General features: G+C 37.3%; 1 protein-coding gene across 2 annotated transcripts in view; it reads left to right on the forward strand.

The window, feature by feature from the left end:
- LOC117305535 (IgGFc-binding protein-like) overlaps positions 1–27,606 on the forward strand; it is a 110,216-nt gene that overhangs the window by 34,318 nt on the left and 48,292 nt on the right. For both annotated transcript variants that reach the window (XM_033790411.1, XM_033790412.1), the window contains exons 31-58: positions 164–343; positions 752–948; positions 1,839–2,013; positions 2,852–2,971; positions 3,592–3,803; positions 4,525–4,632; positions 4,838–4,993; positions 5,714–5,864; positions 6,983–7,162; positions 7,310–7,533; positions 8,119–8,296; positions 8,912–9,025; positions 9,213–9,418; positions 9,832–9,936; positions 10,611–10,745; positions 12,283–12,436; positions 15,029–15,208; positions 16,093–16,298; positions 17,922–18,093; positions 18,224–18,337; positions 19,320–19,528; positions 20,803–20,910; positions 22,125–22,280; positions 23,131–23,275; positions 24,989–25,165; positions 25,884–26,092; positions 26,609–26,780; positions 27,377–27,493. In XM_033790411.1, the coding sequence (XP_033646302.1) occupies positions 164–343; positions 752–948; positions 1,839–2,013; positions 2,852–2,971; positions 3,592–3,803; positions 4,525–4,632; positions 4,838–4,993; positions 5,714–5,864; positions 6,983–7,162; positions 7,310–7,533; positions 8,119–8,296; positions 8,912–9,025; positions 9,213–9,418; positions 9,832–9,936; positions 10,611–10,745; positions 12,283–12,436; positions 15,029–15,208; positions 16,093–16,298; positions 17,922–18,093; positions 18,224–18,337; positions 19,320–19,528; positions 20,803–20,910; positions 22,125–22,280; positions 23,131–23,275; positions 24,989–25,165; positions 25,884–26,092; positions 26,609–26,780; positions 27,377–27,493 (4,560 nt within the window). The remainder of the gene's footprint in view (positions 1–163; positions 344–751; positions 949–1,838; positions 2,014–2,851; positions 2,972–3,591; positions 3,804–4,524; positions 4,633–4,837; positions 4,994–5,713; positions 5,865–6,982; positions 7,163–7,309; positions 7,534–8,118; positions 8,297–8,911; positions 9,026–9,212; positions 9,419–9,831; positions 9,937–10,610; positions 10,746–12,282; positions 12,437–15,028; positions 15,209–16,092; positions 16,299–17,921; positions 18,094–18,223; positions 18,338–19,319; positions 19,529–20,802; positions 20,911–22,124; positions 22,281–23,130; positions 23,276–24,988; positions 25,166–25,883; positions 26,093–26,608; positions 26,781–27,376; positions 27,494–27,606) is intronic.

Consider the following 27,606-nt stretch of genomic DNA (forward strand, 5'->3'; position numbering starts at 1 on the left):
TATCAGAACTCAAAATACTCGACTGATATATAGGGAAACTAAGAAGCACCTGTATATTTCTCATTTCTCCACGTTACGTAATCTTAAAGGAATTCATGACCTGTTCTTGAAATGAGCTAAGGCTGAACTTTGAACTATTTCACAACCTTTCCTTTCAACCCAGGTGCATTTGAAAGATGTACATCACTTGGTCTAGCACAGATCTTCTATGATAGCTGTGTGTATGATCTGTGTGTAACATTTCCTGAGACAACCGACTTGTGTACAACTACTGCATTGTATGCAGATTTGTGTCATGAAAATGGTTTTGATGTAGACCTGTGGAGAACCAGACAGTTTTGCCGTGAGTACAACCAGGATAAATATCATCTTCTTCAAACTTGCCAATAAAAGTGCCAAACAATGGGTCCAAGACAAGCAATGTTTGAGGCTCTAGTACATGTGTGTAGGATGAATTTGTGTTTTTGACAACAAACAATAAAACTCCCTTCTCTATAAAAACTTCTGGGGTTGAATTCACAAAGCTAGTCTTAACATAGGACTAGTCTAGGACTCTAAAGGCTAGTCCTAATAACCTGTCCTAACTCGAGATAAGACTAATTAACTCTTTGTGGTGCTGCAACAGAAAATGATCTGTCTCCCCAGTTGTAATGAAATTTTTACTTCTTGAGGAAAATATTTATTTCCAGATTAAAAGTTGCGGGATTGTTGATAGCTTTAGAAAGTAATCAACATATCTCTTATATTACAGCACTGGAATGTCCTGAACACTCAAGTTACACTCAGTGTGCCTCAGCCTGCCCAGGGACGTGTTTCCAACCTGAAGATCCAGCTTGCCCTCATATATGTGTTGAAGGTTGTGAATGTGATGATGGCTTTCTTTACGATGGAGAAGAATGTGTACGGCAAGAAGAATGCGGATGTGAAGGACCTATGTCTTATTTAGAGGTTAGATTAATGATAATATGAATTTAGACTTATAACAGCAACTCTTCGGAAACAGATGAAGGCCCATACACAAAACAATAATAAAGGTGTCACAAAAGTTATGTTCCGCACAAGTGAAGAGAAAAATTATCAAAAACTTGAATTCCCTTGAGAAGATGTTTAATAAAAGGTGTTGTTTGATGTAGTGTGGCAGGGAACTTGTTCTAAATGGCAGGTAAAGCATCGTTAATAGTTGTTGGTAAATCATTTCTACTTGCCATATTTCCTGCCCAACATATAATATGAATAAACTAAAACCAGTATTCAAAAGTTTCTCAAAGACTTTAAGATTTTTCAATGGAATTGCCCTTCTCAAAGTGAAAATGGCCTTGCCCTCTCAAAGATGAAATTCTAGGCTTGCACTTCAAGGATGGCTTGAGTACAAACTCAGTCATTCTACATTATAGATCTAAAGCAACAAAATGAAGAAAAGAGCTGTCACTTTATGAACTACTTGATGAAGTGATCTAGATTGTAGATAATGATTTTGGTTTATTGTTGGTTGTGCCTTTTGTATTTCAGGATGGTCAGGTTGAAGTATTTTGTGTTCTGCCTCATCTTTCTCCTCTAGGACCCTGCTTCGAATCCCACCAGGGGCACTATGTGGATTAGGTTTTCAGTCCCTACCTGACTTTGTGGAATTTCCCTGGAAATAATCTCTTGGGTTTTCCTCCCATCTAAGACTGAACCTTCCTTCCAATTGTCTTCTCTCCATTGGGTTCTTTGCTAGTGGAGTGATTAAGTTTCGATCCTTGAGAGTCCTTGGCTTCATAACTATAGAACCATTGAAATGAAATTTCTATGTTTTAATTAATGTCTTTATTAATTCTTCTGGATATTATCTTGGCCAGCCTGGGGAAACGTATGTCAGTTTGGACTGTGGACAGCGTTGTACATGTAATGGACAAAATGAAACAGTCTGTGAGGATGTTTCCTGTGCTGTCAATGCAATATGTGAAGTACAAGATGGAGAGCTTGGCTGTTACTGTAATGATGGTTTCTATCAATCTGAAGAGGAATGTCTACGTGAGTAACTCATTTCTTTATCAAATGACACACTTTATCCACTACGTCATACGACAAATATAGCAACATGTATCCGTATTGTACTCAACAATAACAACTAAAATTTAATCAATAACAACACTTAGTTGACAGAAATATTTTGTATCTCTACTTATTAATTTTGGTTTTTACCCATACACTGATGTGTGTTAGCACTGTATACTCAGTACTTTCCCGAGTCCTGTGAAAAAATATCACAGACATGTTACTCGGGTGGGATTCGAACCCACGACCCTTGCAATTCTAGAGCAGTGTCTTACCAACTAGACTACCGAGGTTGCCCGGCAGCTAGAGGCAGTTCAAATCCTATGTTTTGGCAGCGGGTACCGCAACGATATAGTAGATGTTAAATTTGCATCGGGGATAAAGAATATTAGGTTTGGTTTTTACCCATACACCGATGTGTGTTAGCACTGTATACTCAGTACTTTCCCGAGTCCTGTGAAAAAATATATCACAGGCATGTTACTCGGGTGGGATTCGAACCCACGACCCTTGCAATTCTAGAGCAGTGTCTTACCAACTAGACTACCGAGGTTGCCCGGCAGCTAGAGGCAGTTCGAATCCTATGTTTTGGCAGCGGGTACCGCAACGATATAATAGATGTTAAATTTGAATCGGGGATAAAGAATATTAATTTTTTTATTTTTTTATTTTGGAATCTATAACTCTAGGGTTACCAAAAGGGGGAAATGTCATCATTTCAACACACCCTTGAATTTGTATTCAAGTCTCAGACTTGTTTTGTTTGCAATGACTCTCAACCCTGCTTTAATTCATTTGATGTTATTTGATTCAGCGGACCCATGCGATAGTGGTGAAGAGCATTGCTCAGGGAATGGTAAATGTGTCAGTCATGGTGACGGAACATTCCATTGTGAATGCAACCAAGGCTGGTCTGGTGAAGCATGTGATGATGGTGAGTACCTTCAATCAATCAATCAATCAATATTTTGTGTATGAATAAAGTGTTTGCTTTGAAAAGTAAAAAAAAAAAAGTCAATCAATCAATCAATCAATCAATCAATCAATCAATCAATCAATCAATCAATCAATCAATCAATCAATCAGTCAGTCAAAGAGTGCCAAAATTAAAGGTTTGCTTTAAAGCTCTGAGGCACAGTTGAGTGGTTAGTAAGGCTGTTGAAACAGATGAGCTGTAAGGATTGTCTTGAATAAGTCAACTGGCACTTCTAATTTGTACAGGAAGATTATTCCACATTTTGGGGTCATATACTGAGAATGATCTCTCTGCAAAAGTTGAATTGTGAGTTCTTGGCACAACAAAAAGGGAACAAGAGGTAGACGTTTTTGTTGAGATCTTAATTGTAGCATGTCTGTGATTTATCCAGGGGCTTGTTTATGGTACACTTTATACGTGAAATGTTAAGTGTCCTTACAATACACACTCTACCACCAACACACGGGCAATAATTAATACTGCCAAAAAGCGCAGCAAAATTGATTGTTCCGTGATGACTTTGGGTAAATATTGGTTGATAACCATGAGCTGACACAGATATACCGTTTTGTTCTCAGGTATTGGAGTCTGCACTGCATATGGTGATCCACACTACTCGTCGTTCGATAACAAGAAATTTGACTTCCAAGGGAGATGTCGTTACATTCTAGCAGAGAGTGCTAAAAAAAGTACTCTACCTGGTTTCAAGGTCATTGTGAAACATTTCTCTCCTAGTTTCAACTCGAGGGTTACTTTTACTGATGAAGTAACTGTCCATGTGTCTGGTTTGGTAAGTCAAATATCTCCTTCCTGTTATTCGAACAAAGCTTTGTTTCTATATTTTTCAAATAATGAGTCATTTTGTACAAAAGAGAAATAATACAGGGAACAGTGTAAAACCAAATACAATTAATTATGAACAAACAATGAGTATGAAGGCTGTTCAGGTAAGCTTGGTCTTGTAAGGAGGAACTGTGGACAAACATGTACATACCATTGACAATAGAAAACAACTTGGCAGACCAGTGTACAGTTAAGAAAAGACTTGGGCCCAATTTCATTGAGCTGCTTCTCAGCACTAAAAATAGCTAAGAAACGACAAAATTTTGCTTACCAGAATGACAAGAGTACCAGCCAAAATAATATTTAACACCTTTACTATTTGTGGCTGGTGTCCTGCTACTTTTTGCTGAAGCAGCTCTATTAAGTTGGGCTCTGAATGCAAGTGAAGCTAAACACTTAAGTCAAGAAGAATCAATGCTAAAAGGAAAAAGAAGTAATAGTTACTCATGGAAGCTGGGGGTCAGGACTTTTTTTAATACAGCATAGAATACCCCCCAAAATTACTTGTTCATTTCTATTCCCTTATTGCTTGGTTTATTTGAAATTATTTTAAACCTGTTTTCTACGTAAACTGTTTGTAGCTTTTTTTGCAGAAGATGACAGTTTTATTTTTTTATCTTGACTTAACTAATTTATTTCTACTGTTCTTGCTTTATTTGTACATGTAGGTGATTGAGCTCCTTCAAGACAAGGAGGTTCGAGTGAATGGTATGGTTGTCAATCCACCTGCTCACCCAGCACCGGAAGTGTCTATCGAGATCTCTGGCAAACGTGTGGTATGTACACAAGATTGGGGCTACCAATTAGTAATGGAATTGTTTCATTGCAATCAAAAGCCTTTGACCATGTGTTAAGGTAACTGATCAATTGAAAAGGATAGTTTCCACCAACATAAAATATGTCATCTGATTTATATTAAAAACAAGTTTTCTTTATAAAATAGTGTAAATTATGATATAATTTTTGCATTTGTGATTACAGATTGTTACAACAAATTTCACTCTAGTTGTAGCATGGGATGGTGAAAATTCTGTTGGAGTTAGCATATCAGCCATGTACTTCAATCAAACTCAGGGTCTGTGTGGTACATACGATGGAGACCAAACTACTGACTTCAAGACACCAGACGGTGAAATTGTAAGCATGCTTTTTGTCTTCAAGCTGATGTGACTCAAGATAAAATAGATATCTGACAATCCAATAAACAATTAAAATTATTTGTTATAAGAATAAACTATAAATAATAGTAAACTTGCTAGTACAACCATATAATAATTCTCTTTTGAGGGAGTAATGGCTCTGAATATTTATTACTCAGAGAATGCCCAAACGGTTTGTAGCTCAATCTAAAAAAAAAACCTATGATTTTAAAATGTCACAAATATTCCTAAACTAAATATTTGAGGAAGCTCAATTTTGACATATTACAAGTCTTAGATGAAAACTTGGAATGTTGTGGCCGATCAGATAGGAGCACCGGACTCATACTCTGGTGTTTGTGATCAGCACCTTTTGAATCCCTGTGTGACACTTGTGTTCTTGTGTTCTTAAGCAAGACACTTAACTACGATCGCTTTGTCCTTCAGATGGGACGTAAAGCTGTTGGTCCTGTGTGTTGTACTACGCACCTAAAATACCCCAGTGCTTTTGATAAAAAGAGAAGGGGTTGGCTTGGCTGGATATTGCGCCACAGCACCCTGAAAACCATAACTAAACATGGTTCTATGTAAAAGGAGTGGGTCTCATACTTAAAAAAGTAGCTCCACATACCTTGCAGGAAATACTGAATGTTTAAGCGACACTGAATGATGGATATGAGCACTATTTAAGAAACCACTATTATTATTGTAAATACAGGTTGATGGTGAGGGTGAGTTTGGTAACCGCTGGGTTTACGGTGAATGTGACACAATGGAACCTCCGGGTGGGTATAAGCCATGTGAAGAAGCTACAGAGGCTAATGTAGAAATGGCTGAACATCTCTGTGAAATCATTAGCGATGAGGATGGTAAGTGAAAGGAATGGAGCCATCAGATTATTAACAGGGTCCAATTCCATAAAGCTTGTAAGCACAAAAACTTGCTATGCACAGACAAATATTGCTTAACAAAAACTGGTTCCCAGCCAAAACTACATTAAGTTTATACCGTTGTTTTTGGTTCAAAACCAAAAAATATGGAAGGCTGTCTCAGAAAAACTTGAATGTAAACATCATGAAGAATGTTATCATTATTATTATTTTACTAAAGATTACCACGTAAACAGAAAACTGACACACAGGTGGCTGTTCCATAAAAAATAAAGAGGTTACGTGGAAGAGTGGTGTGTTTAAGATTGAGTGAATGTACTTGAGGGTCTTGTGGCTATAAAATCTATTCATAAATACCGGGGACAGTTTCTCCATTTGGATTGTTTGAGAGGACACCACGTGGGGGGTGTTAAAATGGATGATATAACCACAGCCGGAAGTGTTTAAACACAGTTATCCTATGCGTGGCCACTGAATCAACAATTGGAGTGTACAACTTGGATTTTTGACATAACCTTGTTCATCTCTTTGTATTATAACCAAGCGAGCTGAATTTATCCCAAAAAGTTTGAGGGTTCTGAAGCTTGGTGAAATTTAGGGTAGTGTATTATGACTTTATTTGAGAAAATGTTCTTGAACACAACAATAAAATTATTCATAGTGAAAGAGCCCGAAATATTGAGTGAATGCTACTGATGTGAATGTCATCTGTGGCAGAAACATTTAGTCTGGTTCCCAACATAGTCACGCGCGATTAGCTGTTATGAGAGGCAGAAACAAAATGTTAGTTTCATTTATTAAATTGGCCATTTAACATGGATAGAGAATAACACATAAATCGCGTACGAGTGACAAAGCTGACAACAGAAATCCGTTCTCTAATTTACAGGATTTTAATTTTTTTTTAACAATATGAAGGTAAAGGTACAAATGGGATTTGTCAATGTAAATTATCTAGATCCAGGCCAAGGGGGGTTTAAACAACACATTGATTTCCTTATTGCAACTTGGCTAGAACGAGTCAAGTGGGTGAATTAGTCATATATTTTTTTTTATCTTCATTTTGTGAATGACGTCTATTTGACTTTTTTTTATAGGTCCATTTAGAGATTGCCACAGTGTATTAGGTTCAGAAACCTACTACACAAACTGCAGATATGATCTTTGTAGTACCCTACCAGAAAGGGGAGCCCTGTGTGATGATGTTGCACAATATGCAGATGATTGCAGAGGAGCTGGGGTGTCTATTGATCCTTGGAGAACTGAAGAATTCTGTCGTAAGTTATTCTCTTTAAGCCTCTGAAATCAAACATTCTTTTGTACTAAATGTGTTTCTTTTTGTGAACCCTTAAAATTTGAAATTGTTTCTTTCACCCTCATGGCAGCTTTTTCCCTAAAGTTTGTACTATCCATTGTCTCCATAGCATTCCAATGTCCAGAGGGTTCATCTTACACACCGTGTGCATCTGGATGCCCAGAGACATGCGAGTCTTTCAGAGAGGGGCCCCAAGATAACTCTTCCGACCCAGATATCTGCAGACGACGTTGTGTGGAAGGTTGTGATTGCGCAGATGGTTTGGTGTTAGGTGGAGGACGGTGTGTAACACCAGAAGACTGTGGTTGTCGATTGGGAGGCCGATATATTGAAGTTAGTTACATTTATGTACTTCGTTTTATTTATTTCATTCATTTATTCGGTAACATTTATTTCAATGCTGTCATACAATACAATAATGCACATTTATGTCACAATTACAAAAGCAATATAGTATACAAGGTATGATATATTAGGTACACCATGGTTCAATAATAAGCAGCAATTTAAAGACAACATTTAGGTAGAAGGTTAAGTGGGATGCTTTTGTTTCCTAAATGGACAGAAAAACATTTTGTGGATATCAGGAATCGTATTTGGTTATGTGTTGGTTCAGTTATGTTTAAGAATTGTCTTTAAATAGATTTGTTTTGCTTGTATGAGTTTAAAATACTGTCAAATTGAACACTTATCTATAAAGCTTCTGGAAAATATTGCAAAGATACGGTTCAAGTTTTTGTATTTGCTTCAGTGAAAAATGATGAAGTAAAATTGTCTGGTAAAAAGTTTTCATCCTGGGAAAAAAAGATAAATAAGATAAATAATAGAACTTTGATATTGACAAAATCTCACAACAGACCAAGAAATAGGTTATTGTTTTATCTAACCTCATTGTTCATTGACAATCTTTTTCTGCAGCGTGGAGAACATTTCATCAAGGATGGTTGCGAAGAGAGATGTGAATGTACGAATGATGGAGAAATAGAATGTGAAGATATTGAGTGTCACCGCAATGCAGAATGTGCAGTCAGTGATGGTCAACTAAGTTGTCATTGTCGACAGCCATTGATTGGTGATGGCATTGAAACTTGTGATTGTAAGTAAAGTATGTTTGTATGTTTGTTTGTATGTTGGGGTGTGTGTTTGTTTGTTGTTTGTTGTTTAGATGATCTTCCCATTAGGAAACTCGGTGAACTTACACAAGGGAATATAAACCCCAAGCTGGCAGCAGCCATTTTCTCACACACAAACATCGGTTAAACATCTTTAATTATGAATTGCACGAACTAAAAAAATGTGATTCAGTAACTAGATGACAATATTTATTCTAGTTATTGTGAAATCAGCGATAACCTTAGGGGCATGTAATTGCAAGTCCTGCAGTCTAACCACTGAACCATGGTGACATATGACCTCCTCAAAAGACAAACATGTTGAAAGCCAAATGTGACTACCAAAACAATAATCCAATCACAGTGATTCTCAACCGACAAGTGGCAAAACATTTGTTTTTACAAATTGAATTGTATTTGAGCTTCTCTAATTTGTTTTAGACACTTAATGAGTCAAACCTTTTGAAATCTTAACTGAGTTTTGGTTGTATTTACTTTGTTATGCAAGACATTTATAAGGGATTTGCTACTGTTCAGCATCCGGTTTATATTTATAATGTGGACTAAATTAATTTGTATTTGCTCTTTTTCCCAATAAGTGAGCCCCTGTTTCAGTGATCCATGCGAAAACAACGGTACCTGCCTTGAACTTCAAGATGGAGAATACATGTGTCAATGTACTGAATTGTTTATGGGGGAACGCTGCTCAGTGCGTGAGTTACCTCAAATTATTGTAAACTTTGTATCCAGTAACAGTCACCTACAGTCTCCTAAATATTATTTTGGATTTTTTTCAACTACTAAATCTATCATCGGATTTTCCTATTTCTAGTTTGTGAACTTAGTGTGGAGTGATTAGGGTGTGTTTATTTGCATTTAATACAAACTACTTATTTGCAGGTCGTGCTCTGTGCTACGTGTATGGAAGTCTTCACTTCATTACCTTTGATCTACTGGTTTTTGCATTTCAAGGGGAATGTCAATACACTCTGGCAAAAACATGCCGTGATGATGTTGAACCAGCCTTTGAGGTCATCCAAGAGAATGTCCGCTTTACTGAAAAGTCATCGGTCATTAAGGCCATTCATGTCCATATTGGAGACAAGGTACTTGTAACCGGGCCATTTCATATGTTATGGCTCGGGCTATAAAGGCTATAGGTATAGCGAGGTCATTCATTTATACAGGTATTAGTAATATTAATAATAATAATAATATTAATAATAATAATAACATAATAAAAGACATTTATATGGCGCATAATGCAGGAGCCTCTATATGAAACACAAAACATAAAACAATGAAAAAAAAATACACTAAAAGCAATTGTTACAAAAGAAAGATTCAAGCAAATGAGTCTTAAAAATTACAATGACCGATATTAGTATGTGCCACAGGGGGATTTTCATTTATACAATACCTCAAATTTTCAAACAACCAACATTCAACTCACTGTGAACATTGTGTTTTGTGTACTTAGACCCTTTGAACTAACTGATAATTATCCCCATTCCTAAAGGTGATAACTCTGGGTCGTGAAAATCAATGTTATGTAGATGGAGAGTGGATGGCATTGCCAATCACACTGGATGGAGTTCAAGTCAGGTTCAGTGGCTTCAACCTGGTGAGTTGCAAAATGCATTAATGTTGTTACATACAGGGCATTATGTGTGTGTAAAATTATTTCACTGTGAGTATGTGCATGAAGATCGTAATGGTAAGTACATGGAGATAGTCGGTCTGCAGCAGGATCTCAAGGTGATGTGAAATTGCTCTTTGTATTACCCAGGTTCATCCTTTGCATTCTGTTTGTTGCGCATGATTTATTGTATTTGTGGATCTTTAACATGGTGTGGCCATCTTGATTTTCAAGTCGATGTAACCAAACTGAGGTAGCTGGAAGGAGAAATAGTCTGGTTCCTTTTTGTACAATGAATGTTAGCACCCATTAATGCTGTTGGATTAAGGGAAAAATACCAACATGTTGGATGAAGGGAACAATACCAATATTCCGGCAACATGATACAGGTCTATTGACCCTATTCACCTGATGTCATCATCAAAATAATCTTGGATGCGCAATTTTGGTGGTCAATGTCAACGTCTGTTATTCAGTGAAGTGCAGCGTTTACATGTAAACCTATTGACCACCAAAATGGTGAGCGTGGTGCAGTCGCCGCGTGTGACCTGTGTGCAACGGGTCAATAGCTCAGTGCTTCATCATGTTTATTGGGTTAGCAGATTGTCACTAGGATGATTGTGCCTGAATCTAATGATCATTCTCTTTGTGTTTTACAGGAAGTGAGAACTGATTTTGGTTTGACAGTTACTTACGATGGATTGTATTATGCAGCAGTCTATGTAGATCCACATTTCTCTAACAAACTGTGTGGTATGTGTGGCAATTATGATGGAGACCACTCTAATGATGCCGTAAGTAACAAACACGATATTTGGTTTTGGTGCCTAATCACCAAAAGAAGTGAAACAGCCAAACATGGGATGAGAGAAAAATCAAATGGTCCTCATTTGGATTTGAACCCAAGCCCCTGACACTGGGGGCAGATGCTCTACCAACTGATCTATGAGGCACAGCCGTCTACTCCCTCAGGTTTTTCCCAAGTAGTCATGTGGAGATAAAATACAATTTGTTTATTTTGATGTATAAAATGCTGTCTAATATTATATCATAGACATCAACAAAGTAGTGCAACAATGCATCAAGTATATAACAACAAGTTAACAAACAATCTGGATCTTCCCAAAACATTTTTTCCACTTCAAGTTGCTTATTAAACTCCCCCAAATAAATTTCACTGTGAGTATGTGCATGAAGATCGGCATGGTAAGTACATGGAGATAGTCAGTCTGCAGCAGGATCTCAAGGTGATGTGAAATTGCTCGTTGTATTACCCAGGTTCATTCTTTGCATTCTGTGTGTTGCGCATGATTTATTGTCAACTTATCAATGTATCCATGGTATTGCCCCTGTTTATCTTCAAAGCTTAGTTCAGGAGTACAAAGCAACCAGAAATCTGCGATCTTCAAATAAATCCCTTCTGACTCCCCCAGTCATCAAAACCAAGTCGTACGATTCCCGATCTTTCCAATATGCAGCAGTTCAGTTATGGAACAGTTTTCCAGAGGTTGTCAAACAGGCTGAGACATTAGAACAGCGCATAGGGACCTCGCGGTGATATGCGCTACATATGATTATTATTATTATTATTATTGATGGTTTATTAAAATTTAACTTGTAGCCAATGGCTAAATTGCGTCAATATATACATGTTATACAGTAAAATATTTTTAAAATAAACATTAGGGAATGCACAACAGACGAACTGCAACATGCGTCATCGACCGCCATCCTTGATGAATGTGTACGCGTGAAGAGCCATCACTGGCTGAGAGTCGTGCGTAGCACGTACACTTTGAAATCCATTGTTACATCAAAGATGGCGGCCAACGACGCGCATCGCAATCCGTCTATATATTAAAAAGGAAATGTTTACCCGACCGCAACAACACACAAGAACAAAAAAACAAACATTAAAATACCGGAGAACTCTACATACAGGCAAGAAATTTAAATAACATTTGAAATCAAAACATTGAGGACTACATGTACATACCTGATGTGAAAAGTGGTAACTTCATGTACTGTATGCTTAAAACAAGAGACTTTTACAACAACATTTTTTACGTTCACGTTCACGATTTTGCTCGCATTACGTGCAGCTAAGCCTTTCTATTTTCTGCATAGTTTTGCAAGGAAAGTTAGTTTGTAAGCTTTGTTTTTTTTACTTAGATGTTTGATGAATATTTAGGCAATGTTTTATCTGACTGATCTATACATATGATATTGACTTGTTATTATAATGCATGAAATGTCAATTGAAATTGTTTTCATTAACACACATGTTTTCTTGTAATTGTTACTGATAATTAACCTTTTTTCTAATCTTAGATGTCTGCCGCTGAAATAGGCAACTCATTTCTTTATGGTGATGGCTGTGCCCTCCCAGTGGAACCTGAAATAGATAGAGATTATAACCCATGTGACAAGTTGGAACCAGAAATGGTTGGTGAAGCCAGGGAGTTCTGCAATGCTCTATATAAAGGTCAGTGATCTGAATCTTCCTCAGGATTTATTTTTCTGAGACCCAATTATCAGTCATGCACAATGACAACAAACAAGCAATCCAGGCTCAATAATTTTGTACAAGTGACATTGGCTATCATTCTTGCAGTGTGAAATTTAATTAAAAGTGTCTTCAAATTATTCTTAAAATGACGTTATAAGTCTTCATTGACATGTTTAAGTAGAGCAGAATGAAATGAAGCGTGATATTATGGTTTTATCTTCTACATATAGATAGAGATATGTTTGTGATAACTGACAGCAAAGGAGAACAAGGCTAATTTCATTTTGCAAAGAGCACTTCCATTGTAAAATCTGGAAGTCTATGGGAGACTTTTGAAGGGGCTCTAAGGCCAAGACCAGGTGCAATGGAGGTCATGGCCTCCCTGGCCCCTGTGTAATTCCAGGTCTGGATTTAATGGAGTGTGTTTTTGTACATATAGTCTGTGTTTTACAGTGAGTATTTTTTTAACTGAACAGAGGCAACACTCCTCAATAACCAAACTAGTGAAGCCTCTTGTACTCCAACAAGATGTGGTGGATTTATATTACGAGCACCACTTCACACAAACTGCTGTGCGTGATGCAGTGACTTACTAACAGGATTCATACTTGGTCTATTAAAGCATAAATGCAAATAGTCCTTATATATACAGGCAGTTTTTAGGTGTTCGGCTAACAGCCGAACAACTATTGTTATTGAAATGTTTTTGTTTGTTTTTTTCCTCGTGTTCTTCTTTCCCTACGAACCTTCTCCAGCAATTTTAAACAAAAGTAAAGCTTGTACAAACTTAAAACTTGCTATGTACATAGGCAATAGTGAGTAGATGAAACCGCCACTTTTTGAGAATGATGACGATGGCAAGGTTTTTAAAGTTGAAAAACGACACTTGCTTTTCGCTGTATCTCAACGGATATTAATGCTATGATGTTCATACTTGGGAATCGGATAGATAAAGACTTGGACAACATTTGAAAAGTTAACTTCAAAATCGCATGACCTTAACTTCCGGTCGTTACTACGGGTCAAAGTTCGCCTTCGCATTTGTCAAAATAAAACAAAAGTAAAGCTTGTACAAACTAACTTAAAACTTACTATGTACATAGGCACTGGTGCGTGGATGAAACGGCCACTTTTTTGGATTGATGACGTCATGACAAGGTTTTTAATGTTGAAAAATTACCATGTTGCTGTATCTCAACAAATATAAAAGCTATGATGTTCATACTTGGGCATCGGATAGATACAGACTTAGGAAACATTTGAAAAGTTAACTCCAAAATCGTACGACCTTAACTTCTGGGTCGTTACCCTGGGTCAAAGTTCGACTTCGTGTTTTTTTTTCATCAAAAAACAACTTTTGAGCTTTTAAACAAAAGTACAGCTTTTACAAATTTAAAACTTACTAAGTACATAGGCAATAGTGATTAGATGAAACCATCACTTTTTTGGAATGATGCAACATTTATGTTGTCATGACAACTAAGGTTTTTAATGTTGAAAAATTACCATTTACTTGTTGCTATATCTCAACAAATATTAAAGCTGTGATGTTCATACCTGGGCATCAGAAAGAAAAAGACTTGGGCAATATTTGAAAAGTTAAAGCCAAAATCGTACGACCTTAACTTCCAGGTCGTTGTCCTGGGTCAAGGTTCCTCTTCATATTTTTTTATCAAAAACAACTTTGAGCTTATCTACGGCATAACTCAAGATTGAGATCAATTTGAACCTAGAAACTCAACAGATATTTGAACCTTAGTATCAAGACACCACAGGCCTAATTATGTCATAATGACATCATCGGGTGTTAGGTAACAATAAAACAACGTTTAAAATTTGTAAAATTCATGGCGCGAACGTTTTTTGGGAATTCCCAACAGCCCTCTCTTTTGTCCAACAAAAGAGGGCGCTGTTGCGCTTTTTTTGGGTCCAACAAAAAGGGTGCTGTTGATTATCAAATTTGTAAACAGCTTCCCGTACAGGGTGAGCTAAAGTTTTAAAGGGATTCTATAAGTTGCAAAATAAAACCTGATGCCAATCTCACACAAATATTGCATTTGTGAAGAAACAAGTTGTTAAAAAGTGTGATACAAGTTTAACTATAAAATAACACCACATTGTAGAAAAAGTCATCTTTATGGTTCATTGTTTTTGAACTACGTCATCAAGTAACGTTCAACCGAACACCGTGTTTTTGTTATAAACAAAAATTCTATGTCTAGTTTTAACTGTGCCAGCGGGCGATTTCACGAAACGCTAGGATCAATCCTAACTCGAGTTAGGACGAGCAACCCGTCCTAACTTAGGATGGGTTCAATTCAATTCGTCCTACGTACTTGGATACGGAACTTAACCCGTCGTAAGTCCTAAGATGATTCCTAAGTTAGGAAGAGTTTGGTGAAATCGACGGCTGTCCACCTAGGCTCCCTCATCAACCTGTGTCAGTTTTCCTTGTACGCTGCTTTAATGAGTATTGTCCAGTCATTATAAACTTAATTCCCTTGCTCAGCTTACTTACCAATTTTGATTTGTTGTTTCACAATCCTTATTTGTTTTCGCTTCCAATAGGACCACTGAAACCATGTTCCAGAATCCTCAATACACGCTTTTTATATGAACTGTGCCTACATGATGCATGTGAATCAAGACTGAACAGACCACTGATGTGTCTGCATCCATTCATATTTGTGACAGCCTGTATATCACTTGGCGGGGATGCCCCAATATGGAGGACTATTGACTATTGTCGTACGTAGGATTGATATTTTCTTGCACCGTATATTCAAAAGAGAATTAAGTATAAAGCTTAACCATTAATGATCTTTGACAGTTTTTATTGGCAAGCTGCGTTTAGTGAAAATGTTAAATGTTTGTTTTGGGTATGAACAAGCCCAAGTGAGACTGTTATATAAACTTGCCAGTCATTTTCAGTAACTTTCAGCTAAGTTTTCCAATAATGTTGAAGTATTTGAAAAAAAAAAATATTAAAGTTTTTAGAATAACATTTTTACAGTTTTTTTTTTTCCAGGTTCAAACATTGACATCTGGATTTTAATTAACCAAATTCAAACTTAAATCTTAAAGTTTTGAAACGATTTGTTTAAACAAAAATCAATCTCTCTGTCACCGGTTACAGCTGAATGATGCTGAAAACAATGAAAACCGTTAATGGTCATTACTTAAAGGGAAGGTACACGCTTGGTAATTACACAAAACAAATATTAACTTAAAAAATGACTTGGTAATGCTGTTGATAGTATAAAACATTGACACAAACGGCTCCCTTTGAAGTAGCATAGATTTTGAAATAGAGTTCATTTCTCACTAAAATAATAAAAGACTTCTAGCTAGAAGTCTTTTATTCATGTCTGAAAGCACACAAATTCGTCCAACAAGGGTGTTTTTTCTTTCATCATTTTCTCCCAACTCCGACGACCAATTGAGCTAAAATTTTCACAGGTTTGTTGTTTTATGCATATGTTGAGATACACCAATTGATCAAACGATTGATTTTTCTGTCAGTTATTGGTTCTACCTGGTTTTGGTTTTTACATACTATATTGAATATTCAATTGTGGGTGTGAAGTTGAAATTTTTAAATAATGATTGAATATGTGCATTTGTTTTTGAAGCTGTTGATTGTCAACAAGGGTCTAAATTCAATGTGCAGACCTCTGGGTGTCCGCAGACTTGCTCTGAACACAGAAGAGGAATTACACCGCACTGTAACACAAGAAGAGTGGAAGCATGTGAATGTAATGTTGGGCACTTCCTTAGTGGAGGAGAGTGTGTGCCTGCAGAAGAATGTGGGTGTGTCTATGAAGACACATACTATCAGGTACTTACATTGCATGTTTTCTATCTGTCATATTGTACAAACACCATTGACCCCTCAGATACTCTCATTGTATATCTGTAACTTCCATATTGTACAAAAACCATTGACCCCTCAGATACTCTCATTGTATATCTGTAACTTCCATATTGTACAAACACCATTGACCCCTCAGACACTCTCATTGTTCACATGTAACTTCCATATTGTACAAACACCATTGACCCCTCAGACACTCGCATTGTATATCTGTAACTTCCATATTGTACAAACATCATTGACCCCTCAGATACTCTCATTGTCCATCTGTAACTTCCATATTGTACAAACATCATTGACCCCTCAGATACTCTCATTGTCCATCTGTAACTTCCATATTGTACAAACACCATTGACCCCTCAGATACTCTCATTGTATATCTGTAACTTCCATATTGTACAAACTCCATTGACCCCTCAGATACTGACATTGTCCATCTGTCTCTTCATATTGTACAAACACCATAGTGCCTCTATGCCCTGTAAGATCATGTCAGAAATGGAGTGATTAGGAAGATTGAAGTGATGACCTACAGGTGTATCTAGCTTTTGGGTCTTGACTGTAGATCTGTGGCCGTAGAAACGCCTCTTGAGTGTAGTTCTTGTTTCACCTATATATTGAACACCACAGACTCTGCAAGATATGAGATAAATGAGATTAGTGGTGGTGCAGGTGACATGACCCCTTGTTTTATGGGTGGTACTGCCGGTGTTACTGGTGAAGGAGTCCGAATCCCTGATGTGTTGTCTACAGACGATGCATTTGGAGATGTTGGAACACCTAAAAGTTCCCTGTGGTAGAGGGGGATTAACATCATCATTAATGGGAGGGACTTCTGCTCGGACAATGAGATCCCTGAGACTTGGTGGGCGTCTGTAGGCAACTATGGGTTCTTCCTGCACAGCACGTTGAAGTCGATCTGATGTGTGAAGAATATGATGGTTAGAACTGGTTATTTTACGAATGGGAGGAAGTGAGGGGTGGAAAGTGACAACAAAAGGAACTTTCCCCGTAGGACTCTGTTGTTTCTTGGGTCCTTTGGAAAGTACTGACTCCCTAGAACGAGCCTTGACTTTCTGGATAGCTCGATGGACTGCTAGAGAGCTATGACCCCTGGAAACAAGGTGTTTCTTAAGTTCGTGTGAGTGGTGGATAAAATCAGAATAATTAGAACAGATTCGACGGAGTCTGAGGGCCTGACTGTAGGCTATGCTGGTTTTGCAGTGTCGGGGGTGACAGCTAGTGGAATGTAGGTATTGGTGTTTATCTGTGGGTTTAACGAAGAGATCTGTGGTTAAGCCTGCATCCGTCTTGAGAACCTTGACATCCAGAAAGTGTGTATCCTTGATTGAGTATTCGCTCGTGAATTTAATGGTCCTGTGGAAGGAATTTATGTGATTAATGAAAGCTTTGAGGCTCTGCTTCATCGCTTGTCCAGATGAAAAAGATGTCATCGATATAGCGCCACCAGACCCAGGGACGGCAAGAGAAAAAAAAAGAACAGAAAAAAGGGAAAGGATTTGCTCTGTATAGTATTTGCACAGTCAAGTTTGACATGATATGTTGCTTTTTCTCATTTATTACAGCAAGGCCATATTTTTGTGAAAGATGACTGCACTCATGTATGCGAATGTAATGATGGTCGGGTAAAATGTACACAGTTACAGTGTGATGACAATGCTGAATGTGTTGTAGCTGATGGAGTGCGTGCATGTAAATGCAGTGACGGTTTCATTGGAAATGGCATAACATGTGAAGGTTAGTTTGTAAAAAAAACATTGGTCTTGGGCCTGTAGTCCAGTGTTAAATTTGAGCCCTACTTTAGATTATTTACTGTCTCACTGTATGATATACAACTTGAAATGACTTGATTGTTTTCTCCTGTTAGCATCTCTATGTGGCAATGTGACTTGTGAGAATGATGGCAAGTGTATGTTGACGGGGATGGACTCATATGTTTGCTCTTGTAAACAAGGATATTCAGGCGACCATTGTGAACTTGGTGAGATATTTGTTGTCATATTTTTGGTAGGTTTTGACCCTATAAATAAATTGTTTCCTCTTATTTTATAATGTTTATTTGATCCCTTTTGTCCACATACCGTACCAACCTGCCTGCTGCCTCAAGCCCCTGAGGAGTCTTGATTTTTACTTATGCGATTGAAATGCATCAAACAGCCAGAGATGAAGCACAATTTTAAAGCTCAAGGGTCTACTAAAATTACACGTGGTCCCTTTAATGTTATTTGTCATTTATAATTTGTAAATTGTAATTTTCTTTATGTTTTTTACTAATTATTGCTTTTAATTTATTGTTAATCATATCCAATTTGGCCTGTAGGCCACGAAATGTAATGCTAATAAAATGAAATGAATTGAAATCAGAAAAGTTGTCCCTTCCCCAACAACACACAAACACAACACATAGTGAGCAGTTGGGTGTGTGTAGGTGAACCGTACTTTTTGTACAGTAGAACAGTAATGACAAATGTACTTGCTTTCAATATAATCTTCTGGGTGTTTTTACATCTGGAATACCGTTAATTTGAAGGATATTTTGGAAAGTTTTAGGGAAAGGAGTATTTAACACATAGAGGCGTCACTTTTTGCTTCCAAAGGTATGTGGTGAATATTTTCAATCAGTTCATTAACAACTTGTTTTTTTAGATGAAAAAACAGTGGCCAATTTATGTAACCAAATTTTACCTTACTTAAGTTGATCTGTCTTTTGTTTTCAACCTCAAAGCTTCAATATGGTAGAGGGAAACAAAACACTAGTGTAAATCGTTTGAAAATTCTTTTCATCCTCTGCAAAATAAATTAGAAAAAAAAAAGAAAAAAAATTGTCTTAAGATTTCCAGGTACATTAGAAAATCTTGTTACTTTACGTGCCGCTTTCAAGGAGTACATGACAATGTTTACTTGTGCACAAAAAGTGCTAAAGGGCCATCATTTTTCACACTCATTTTATTATTTGTTCACAGAAACAAAGCAGTGTGGCGCCAGCGGAGATCCCCACTACCAAACGTTCGACTCTGTTCGCTTTGACTTCCAAGGAGAATGCCGATATTTTTTTGTACAAAACTGCAAAGACCAAGACCCCTACTTCGATGTCATGCAACAGAACCAGAAAGATGTTGGGAATCAGAAAGTTGCATTTACTTCAGAAATTTGGATCCATTTCTATGACACGGTAAGTTGACAAAAGGATCCTCAAAACATAAACTAAGCCAACCTCATTCCCAGGGACAATCAATCTCCATGCGTACTTTTTTCCCCAGCAGACGCTGCTCGCTCTAGTCACAGAGCAACTCTCCAACATCGTTTTCAGTGGTGTACAATGTCTCCGTGCCATCTTTTCCTAGAAAGCCTTTCTAGATCATAACCCCTGGAAGTGAGACATTATTGGGTATTTTAGCTATTCCATTTTCCCCACATTCCCCACATTCGTCACAAATTCACTACGTTCACAAGTCATTCTCTACCTCCTTACGTTGATCGGTCAATTTTTGCTGCTCTCACACCGCGAATATGCTGGCGAATATGCTAACAGAAGGAAATATTTGACACTCGCTCAACTTCGCAACATTCGCCGTGTCTTCGTAAGCGTTGGTAACAAATTTGGAACGTTCACAACTGTTTCCCCACCTTCTTACGAAGATCGGTCAATTTACAAACCGGTTTGTAAATTTCAGTGAATGTTGGCAACGTTGGCAAAACGTGCGTAAGCGTTGGCAACATATGTAAAGGCATTGGCAGGCGCTGGTAAGCACTCGTAATATATTCGTAAGATATTGGTAAGGAGAGGGCCGACCGAGGACGATCGAGGATGATCGAGGGTTGTGACCGAGATGAAAATATTCACTATTCAACCGCCATTTTGGACGAATTCAACGTAAAATTTAAGTATTCATCTTCGCAAGAACATTCGCCACTCTGCGAGAGGGGCGATACGAAGCGCTTCTGTACATTCAGCGAATGTTGTGAAGACGGTAATTCGCCATCGATTTTCGTAAGCATTGGTAAGCCATTTGTACTGTTGGTAAAGCGTGCGTATTGTGCTTAATATATTGGTAAGGAGGGGTTTAGGGACAACCGAGAACTAATTCACTATCAAATCGCAACTTTTTGGCGAATTCATCGCGAATTTCAAATATCATATTCGCAAGAATATTAGCCCAAGTGTGAGAGTAGCATACGCGCCATACAGAAGCCCTACCAGCATGACCAGTGCTTGAAAGGCACCTTTGAAAGTATTTAACAAGCGTGCCTGCAGACTAGTGATTTTCGGTCAGCCAATTAACCTAGTTTTACAGCACTTGCCTTTCAAGGGTTCCTGATGCTGCTGCCCATGTTAGCAAGACTAATACTTGTCTGAACAAACAAGCAAAAGTTAAGCTGAAGTGGTTTTAAGAACTAACCAATGCTAACCAGTTCTGACTTTAATTCTGCTTGTTTCCACTATAGGAAATTGTTTTGTATAGAGAAAAGAGGACTACTGTCAATGGACAGGAAATCATGCCACCATTTAGTCAAGGAGAACTATTTCAAATCAACCTTAGGGGTGACAGAGTGGTAAGTTAAATATTGATGTAAGACCATTGCAATTACAGTTATGACTTTAATGTGTTATTTGGGGATCTTTCTTTACATATTAATTGTTCTCAAGAGCATATTACTCATGTACTTTTGACTTCAATTGAAGGTAAAATGAAGACCTGAATAGGGAAACAAGCCCATTGTGCACCATTTCTCGTTAAGCAATAGTTTAACCAAAATCTGGTTTGCCTTTTGTTAAAGCCATTGGACCCTTTCGGTAAACAGTGTTGTCCAAGGCCCACACTTTGTGTACCACAACTTCTATATCAAATAACAAACCTGTGAAAATTTAGGCTCAATCGGTCATCGGAGTCGGGAGAAAACAACGGAAAAACCCACCCTTGTTTCCGCGCGTTTCGCCGTGTCATGACATGTGTTTCAAATAAATCCGTAATTCTCGTTAACGAGAATTTTTATTGTTTTGCTGTTTTCTCAAAAAGTACAGCATTTCATGGAATAATATTTCAAGAGAAGTCTTTCACCATTGCCTTCTGTAAACCCTGTAAGTTATTTGTAAATCTGTGAACTTTTTTTTTTTTTTCTGAACCGAAAGGGTCCAATGGCTTTAACGAGATTCAAGATTTGTTGGCAAACTCCCAGTGAACTAGAATCTGCATTATAGTTATATGGAAAGGGATCCTACGAGTAATTGGAAAAGGGATCCAAACAAACCTGCCAGAAAGAGCAAAGTTAAATAGTGCCCTCCCACAGCCACTTCCAAAGCACCTATTTTTTGTGCCATATTTTAGCTCATTACAAGTATCATTTTTCAGTATCATGTGCGACCTTAGCTAAAATTAAAAAATTGTTGATCTCGGTTAGTTTTAGGAAAGAAACTTTAGCTTATTTTCGGAGATGGTATTCACTCAATAGCATTGAAGTAACAACATAAAGTATATTTATATATTTTCCTCTTATTTTTGTCTTGAAATTGAAAAAATTGGCATTGGTAAGCCATTTGTACTGTTGGTAAAGCGTGCGTATTGTGCTTAATATATTGGTAAGGAGGGGTTTAGGGACAACCGCGAACTAATTCACTATCAAATCGCAACTTTTTGGCAAATTCATCGCGAATTTCAAATATCAAATATCTTGAAAATTGAAAAAACTGTCATCTACATGGTTATCACTTTTGTTATGCATTAAGGTTGTTTTCAAATCTCTCTCTCTCTCTCTGTCCTTTTGTGCAGATTGTCACCACAAACTTCACTCTAGAGGTATCATGGGATGGAAAAGCCAGCGTTAATGCTCAACTCTCTACTCAGTTTGCTAATGAAACGTGTGGTCTCTGTGGAAATATGGACGCCTCGGAAGAAAATGAGTTAGCATCACCTGGAAATGATGAGGTAAGCCTGCCAAAAAGAATTGTATGTGTTTTGTAACTTGAACTCACTGTTTGTTTCAATCCTATACAAATATACATTCATAAATACCCCAGACAGTTTCTTTACTCCTATTGGTGGAGAGTGCGTCACGTGGGTGTGCATAAACCTTTTGTTAATGCACACTAGAGCTCTGTTTATAACATGCTGGGTTGCCGTGTCGGGCGCGCAAGATTATCACGCGGAACGCAATTCATAGCTATAGTAAAAGCGTGTAATCTAAGCGCGGGCGTGCGTCATGTAAGCGCGCGCGCTCACACACAACCCACGCACATCGAACAGATTCTTCACAAAGTTTTGGGAAAAAATATTTCAAACCTCGAATTTTCAATTGTTAAAGTGTCTATAACTGTATTTTTTAATGTTTTTTAACAAAAGGGCATTTATGAATGGGAATAAAAGAGTAGTGACTTGTTCTTAAACGTCCGTTTAAAACCTTGCAGGGTCAGCGGACGTGCGATAAAGGCCAACGTACGTTGAAGAACTCGTCGCTACCCCTTTATTCCCTTAATAAAAAACAACTTGTAAAAATTTCAAAAGGTGGTAGTGTTTTTGAGATATTCCTGAAAGTCTGGAGCGGTTAATAATAATTTGTTGAGATAAAAAGTGATCTCTTTTTCCATAACCGCAGTACTTTGAAGTGGAAAGTTTCTGAAAATGCATTATACTATCCTAAGCTACTGTACTTACAATTTAAATTTCAGAGGCATTAAGCTAGGCAAAGCTATGTTTTGTTTATTGATGGCTTTTACCTTTAATAAGTATAATTATATGGACATCAGACTTATGAAAAACTCTTGTTGTTTTCCTTCAGGAGGATCCCAATGTATTTGGTAATTTCTGGGTGGCTAACCCTGAAGAATGTTCATCCATTGAACCTCCGGGTGAAAACGTAGAATGTCCAGATGATGAGCAAGAGAAATTCAGATCGATCTGTGAACCATTGGTTGATACAAGAGGTAAGTTTAGTTGGATAGTAATCATAGGCAAATTACAGCGTCTTAATGGAGCCTTAAGATTGGGAGTAATTAGTCGTGTCATTGAGTTCATGTATATGGTTAGCGATAATGCCATTTGTATTTTTATAGTAGTATGAAGATTTGTTTATTCAAGATTTGTTTCTTTTTGGGGGGGGGGGGTGGGGTTGAATGGGTTTATGCATTGAGGACACAGCTACTTTCCAACATCACTATATGATTTTACGCTTACTAATAACTAACTTCAATTCAATTCCATTTTTGTTGTCCATAAAATAGAAATTTGCTTTTTCAAACATGCTCATAACAGTTAACATACTTTTGGAATTATAGAATTACCAGGGATGCCAGTTTTCCAGCTATTGCCGGAATTCCGGCTTTTTCAAATTTTCCCCGATTTTTTTCCGGCGCTCTGTGTTTCATCTGGCCGAAAAAAAAAATCTTATTGAAAACAGATTTCCGGCGTTCCGTTTTTCATCTGGCCAGAGAAAATATATAAAATAATATCTGCCGTCAACTCGCTGTCAACTCGTCAACTCAACCACTTCCAAGATGGCAGGTATGAACTAGTCTTGACCTAAGGCCTCAGCGATCAACTAACATAAATTGCAGTACATACTACACATGCAGTACCAATCATTCACGCCTTGAGGCAAGACTATTCCAAATGCAGGAAAGCGCCCTCTGTTGTCCACTTTGTACAGGGCTGTGAAAAAGCAAGAAATGGCGACCGATGGCGACCGGCGGCTTTGTAGCTTAGAGATATTTTTCACGATCATCAAAAAAAATTCTTACAATCGAAATGTAGCCTTAAACTTTTCAAATTCTCTTTTAGCTTATACTGTATAGTTTTATGCATCTTTTGTGGATTTTAAATTTATTTTGGAGGAGTTGACGGCGAGTTGGTGGCACCAAGCGAGTTGACGGTAAGTTGTTGGACCCTCCCAATAATGTGCATTGCTGACACCGATCGAAAAAATTTAATTGCAAAAGAAGTTTTTTATACAACCGATCCTCACATTTCATGGTTGAAAAAAAGTACTTAAAGGCAGAAATAAGAGGGTAAGATCGTCCAAAAATGAAAAAAAATAAAAAAATCTTGATGTTTTTTCTGATTTTTTTTTTTTTTTTCTGTTTTGAAATTTGTGATAATTATATAAAAACGGAAAATTCAAGACTAAAATCAGACTATGCCTGCCTTTTTTTTGCAAGGGGGGGGGGTCAGAATTGTCTTTTTCTTTATGTTTCATCTAAAAAGTGCTGTTATGTTTCTTATAGTTTTTTTGGGTCTGACGGAGGGGGGGGGGCGGGGCGTGACCCCTTTTCCTTCAAAAAAAAATTTCAGGCTCTGAAGGAAAGAGCCACTGGCATCCCTGAATTACAAATTGTTGTAAAGTATAACAATATTTATGTAATTAAAAACATTTCCAAAATCTACTTCATAAAGGACAGTAACAAGAAAGAACAGGAAAATATGAACAGAATGTGGTAGAAACGAGTTTAAATGTCTATTGGTTCTGCACTTCTCAGCTTCCAGTTTCTGTTACTTATGTGTTTCATTGATTAAATTTACATCAATTTTATTCCTGATGCATTACATGTATTATACACTTAAGTTGTTTTTGTCTTTGTATTGAATGTTAAATCATGATTACGTGGATATTTGATGTCTGGTGATATTTTGTGTTATTGCAGGACCATTCAGAAGGTGTCCTGATGACATAACAGACAGTGCTTTTGAAAACTGTGTGTATGACGGGTGTGCCCTTCGACCAGACACAACCACCATCTGTGAAACATTTGCAGACACAATGAAACGTTGTCAGCGCATTGGCATTGAAATTGACAAATGGAGGAGAGATGACTTCTGTCGTAAGTTTTTATTAAAAGCCGTTTATAACTGTTTGTTTACATCTCGTATTGCATTCTCCTCTACCTGCCAGGCCCCTTATGGACATGGGGCAACCCTGTTTCAGCCCCAGGAGTAGGTGACAATGTGCCCATGGTGGTCAATAGCCCAATTCAGTTAATTGTAGCCCTTGGCTTGGCCATCCGTGGCCTTGTGATGTAAGGCGATCTGTCATATAAAAGGTTGCAAATTAGCTAGGATATTTGTGCTGCAAGCTTTGCCGTCAAGAATATTATGAAATTAAAATTGTAAACATGTCTTTATTCTCTTGTTAATCTTTGATTCATATATGTTTCTCAGTGACTTCAGTAATCACATATATTAATAATAGCAATGACAATTTATATAGCGCCCATCCATGAAACATGCTCCTTGGCGCTCAGCGATTAAAATGAAACCCTATTAAAATCCACACAGTTTTAAAACCTTAGAAAAAATATAACTAAAATGTAATTAAATGTATTAGTAGATGTTACATTTGCATCGGTGATAAAGAATATTATGTTTTGGTTTTTACCCATATACACCGATGTTGTAGCACTGTATACTCATATACGGTGCTACATCATCGGTGTATATGGGTAAAAACCAAAAATTCATATAATTAAATGTAATTAAATGCAGTACACACATCTTGTGTCAGCATTGTAAACGCTTATTTTCTTGTGTTTATTCTTGCAGCATACCAGTGCCCCCCTCAGTCTACCTATAAGGTATGTGCCAATGTATGCCAGAGACGTTGTGGTGAAGCGGAGCATCCAGACAACTTTGAATGTCCTCATCCATGTGAAGAAGGGTGTGAATGTAATGAGGACCATGTATTAGACAGTGATGGCAACTGTAAACCAATAGAAGAGTGTGGCTGTTTTGATGACGGTTTTTACCATCTGGTAAGTCTTATCAATTTGTGTTTTGGAATAATAGTATGCACTATCTATCATCATCAATAATTAGGATTTGAGACTTTGCATTGTGGAAATACGATATATAGAAAGGTTTGCGGTAACACCATGTAATGACTATCTTGGATGGGTTCTGAAAAGAACCGTTGGTTTCAACTTGACGTTTCGATCAGTATGCTCTGATCGTCTTCAGTTGAAACCAACGGTTCTTTTCAGAACCACCCCAACTCATCAGAGATAGTCATTACATGGTGTTACCGCAAACCTTTCTATATCATCAATAATGTATCTTATTTCATCTTATTTTATCTTATTGCATTTTGCAAATAAATCTATCAATAATGTCTGTCTTTAAACCTTGTTTCTGCGTTAGCTGATTCCATTGAAGCTCAGTTTTATAATAGACTGAACATACCTGAGTTGAATGGGAAAGCTCAAGCTGAGGTCTTATTTGACGAGTTGAACTAATGGTCACTCTTATTGGTCATTGTTATCTTGCTATAGAGTGGAGTACCATACATGCGTGAAGGTTGTATGGAACGTTGTACTTGTGAGAATAGAGAGATAAACTGTGAAGGAGTCATGTGCCATCATAATGCCTCATGTGCCCTAGAAGATGGAGACATTGGATGCCACTGTGATGAGGGATTCCTAGGAAATGGAATGGAGTGCATGAGTTAGTATCATACTAGAATCATATTAATCAATGGCCTTACTCTAGTGTAGTAGGTAAAGTATACCATTGGTTTTCAGAACTGTTTGGTTGTTTCATTTCATTTTTAAAAGGTGGTAGTTTTTCGTGAATATGTCCACGCAGGAAGAACTATCCTTGACAGGAATACACAACCTGAGGAACCCGACTGCAATAATGCTTCTCAGATATGAATTTTGGGGCATTAAATTTATACCTTATTACATATCCACATTACTTCAAAGTGAAACTTTTCTCAAAATGCCTCCACTATGAGAGCTACTGTAGGCTTCTAACCAAAAGTTTGTATTGCCGTGAATTTTAGTAGTTGTACGTACTGTACCTTCCTTTTTACAGGTTTTTAAATCCTAGAAAAAACAAGCTGTGAAAAAAAAAATGAGATCAAAGAGGATTTTTTTTGTTCTTTCGAGTGGAGTTATTCTACTCCGTTTATTCAACAAACGACAACATTCATCACTTAATCAACATTAATAAAGAAGCGCAACTGCTATTACATACAAGTATATAATATTAGAGCTTTGTTACAATTGGTTAAACTGATATATTTTTTGTTTCATTAGATGACCCTTGTGACCCTAACCCATGTGAAAATGACGGGCGATGTTCTCCAACCCCAGATATGATGTCTTATATGTGCACTTGCATTGGGCGATGGGCAGGGCAGAATTGTGATGAAGGTAATTAATATTTAGAAACTTTTTACAGCAAAGTGAACATTGAATTGGTTGTTATTATGACCAATCATGCATCCATTGAATAATGCTTTCACAATAAAAGTTGCATGTAATGA

Source organism: Asterias rubens, assembly GCF_902459465.1.
Source record: "Asterias rubens chromosome 8 unlocalized genomic scaffold, eAstRub1.3 super_scaffold_89, whole genome shotgun sequence".
NCBI lineage: Eukaryota > Metazoa > Echinodermata > Asteroidea > Forcipulatida > Asteriidae > Asterias > Asterias rubens.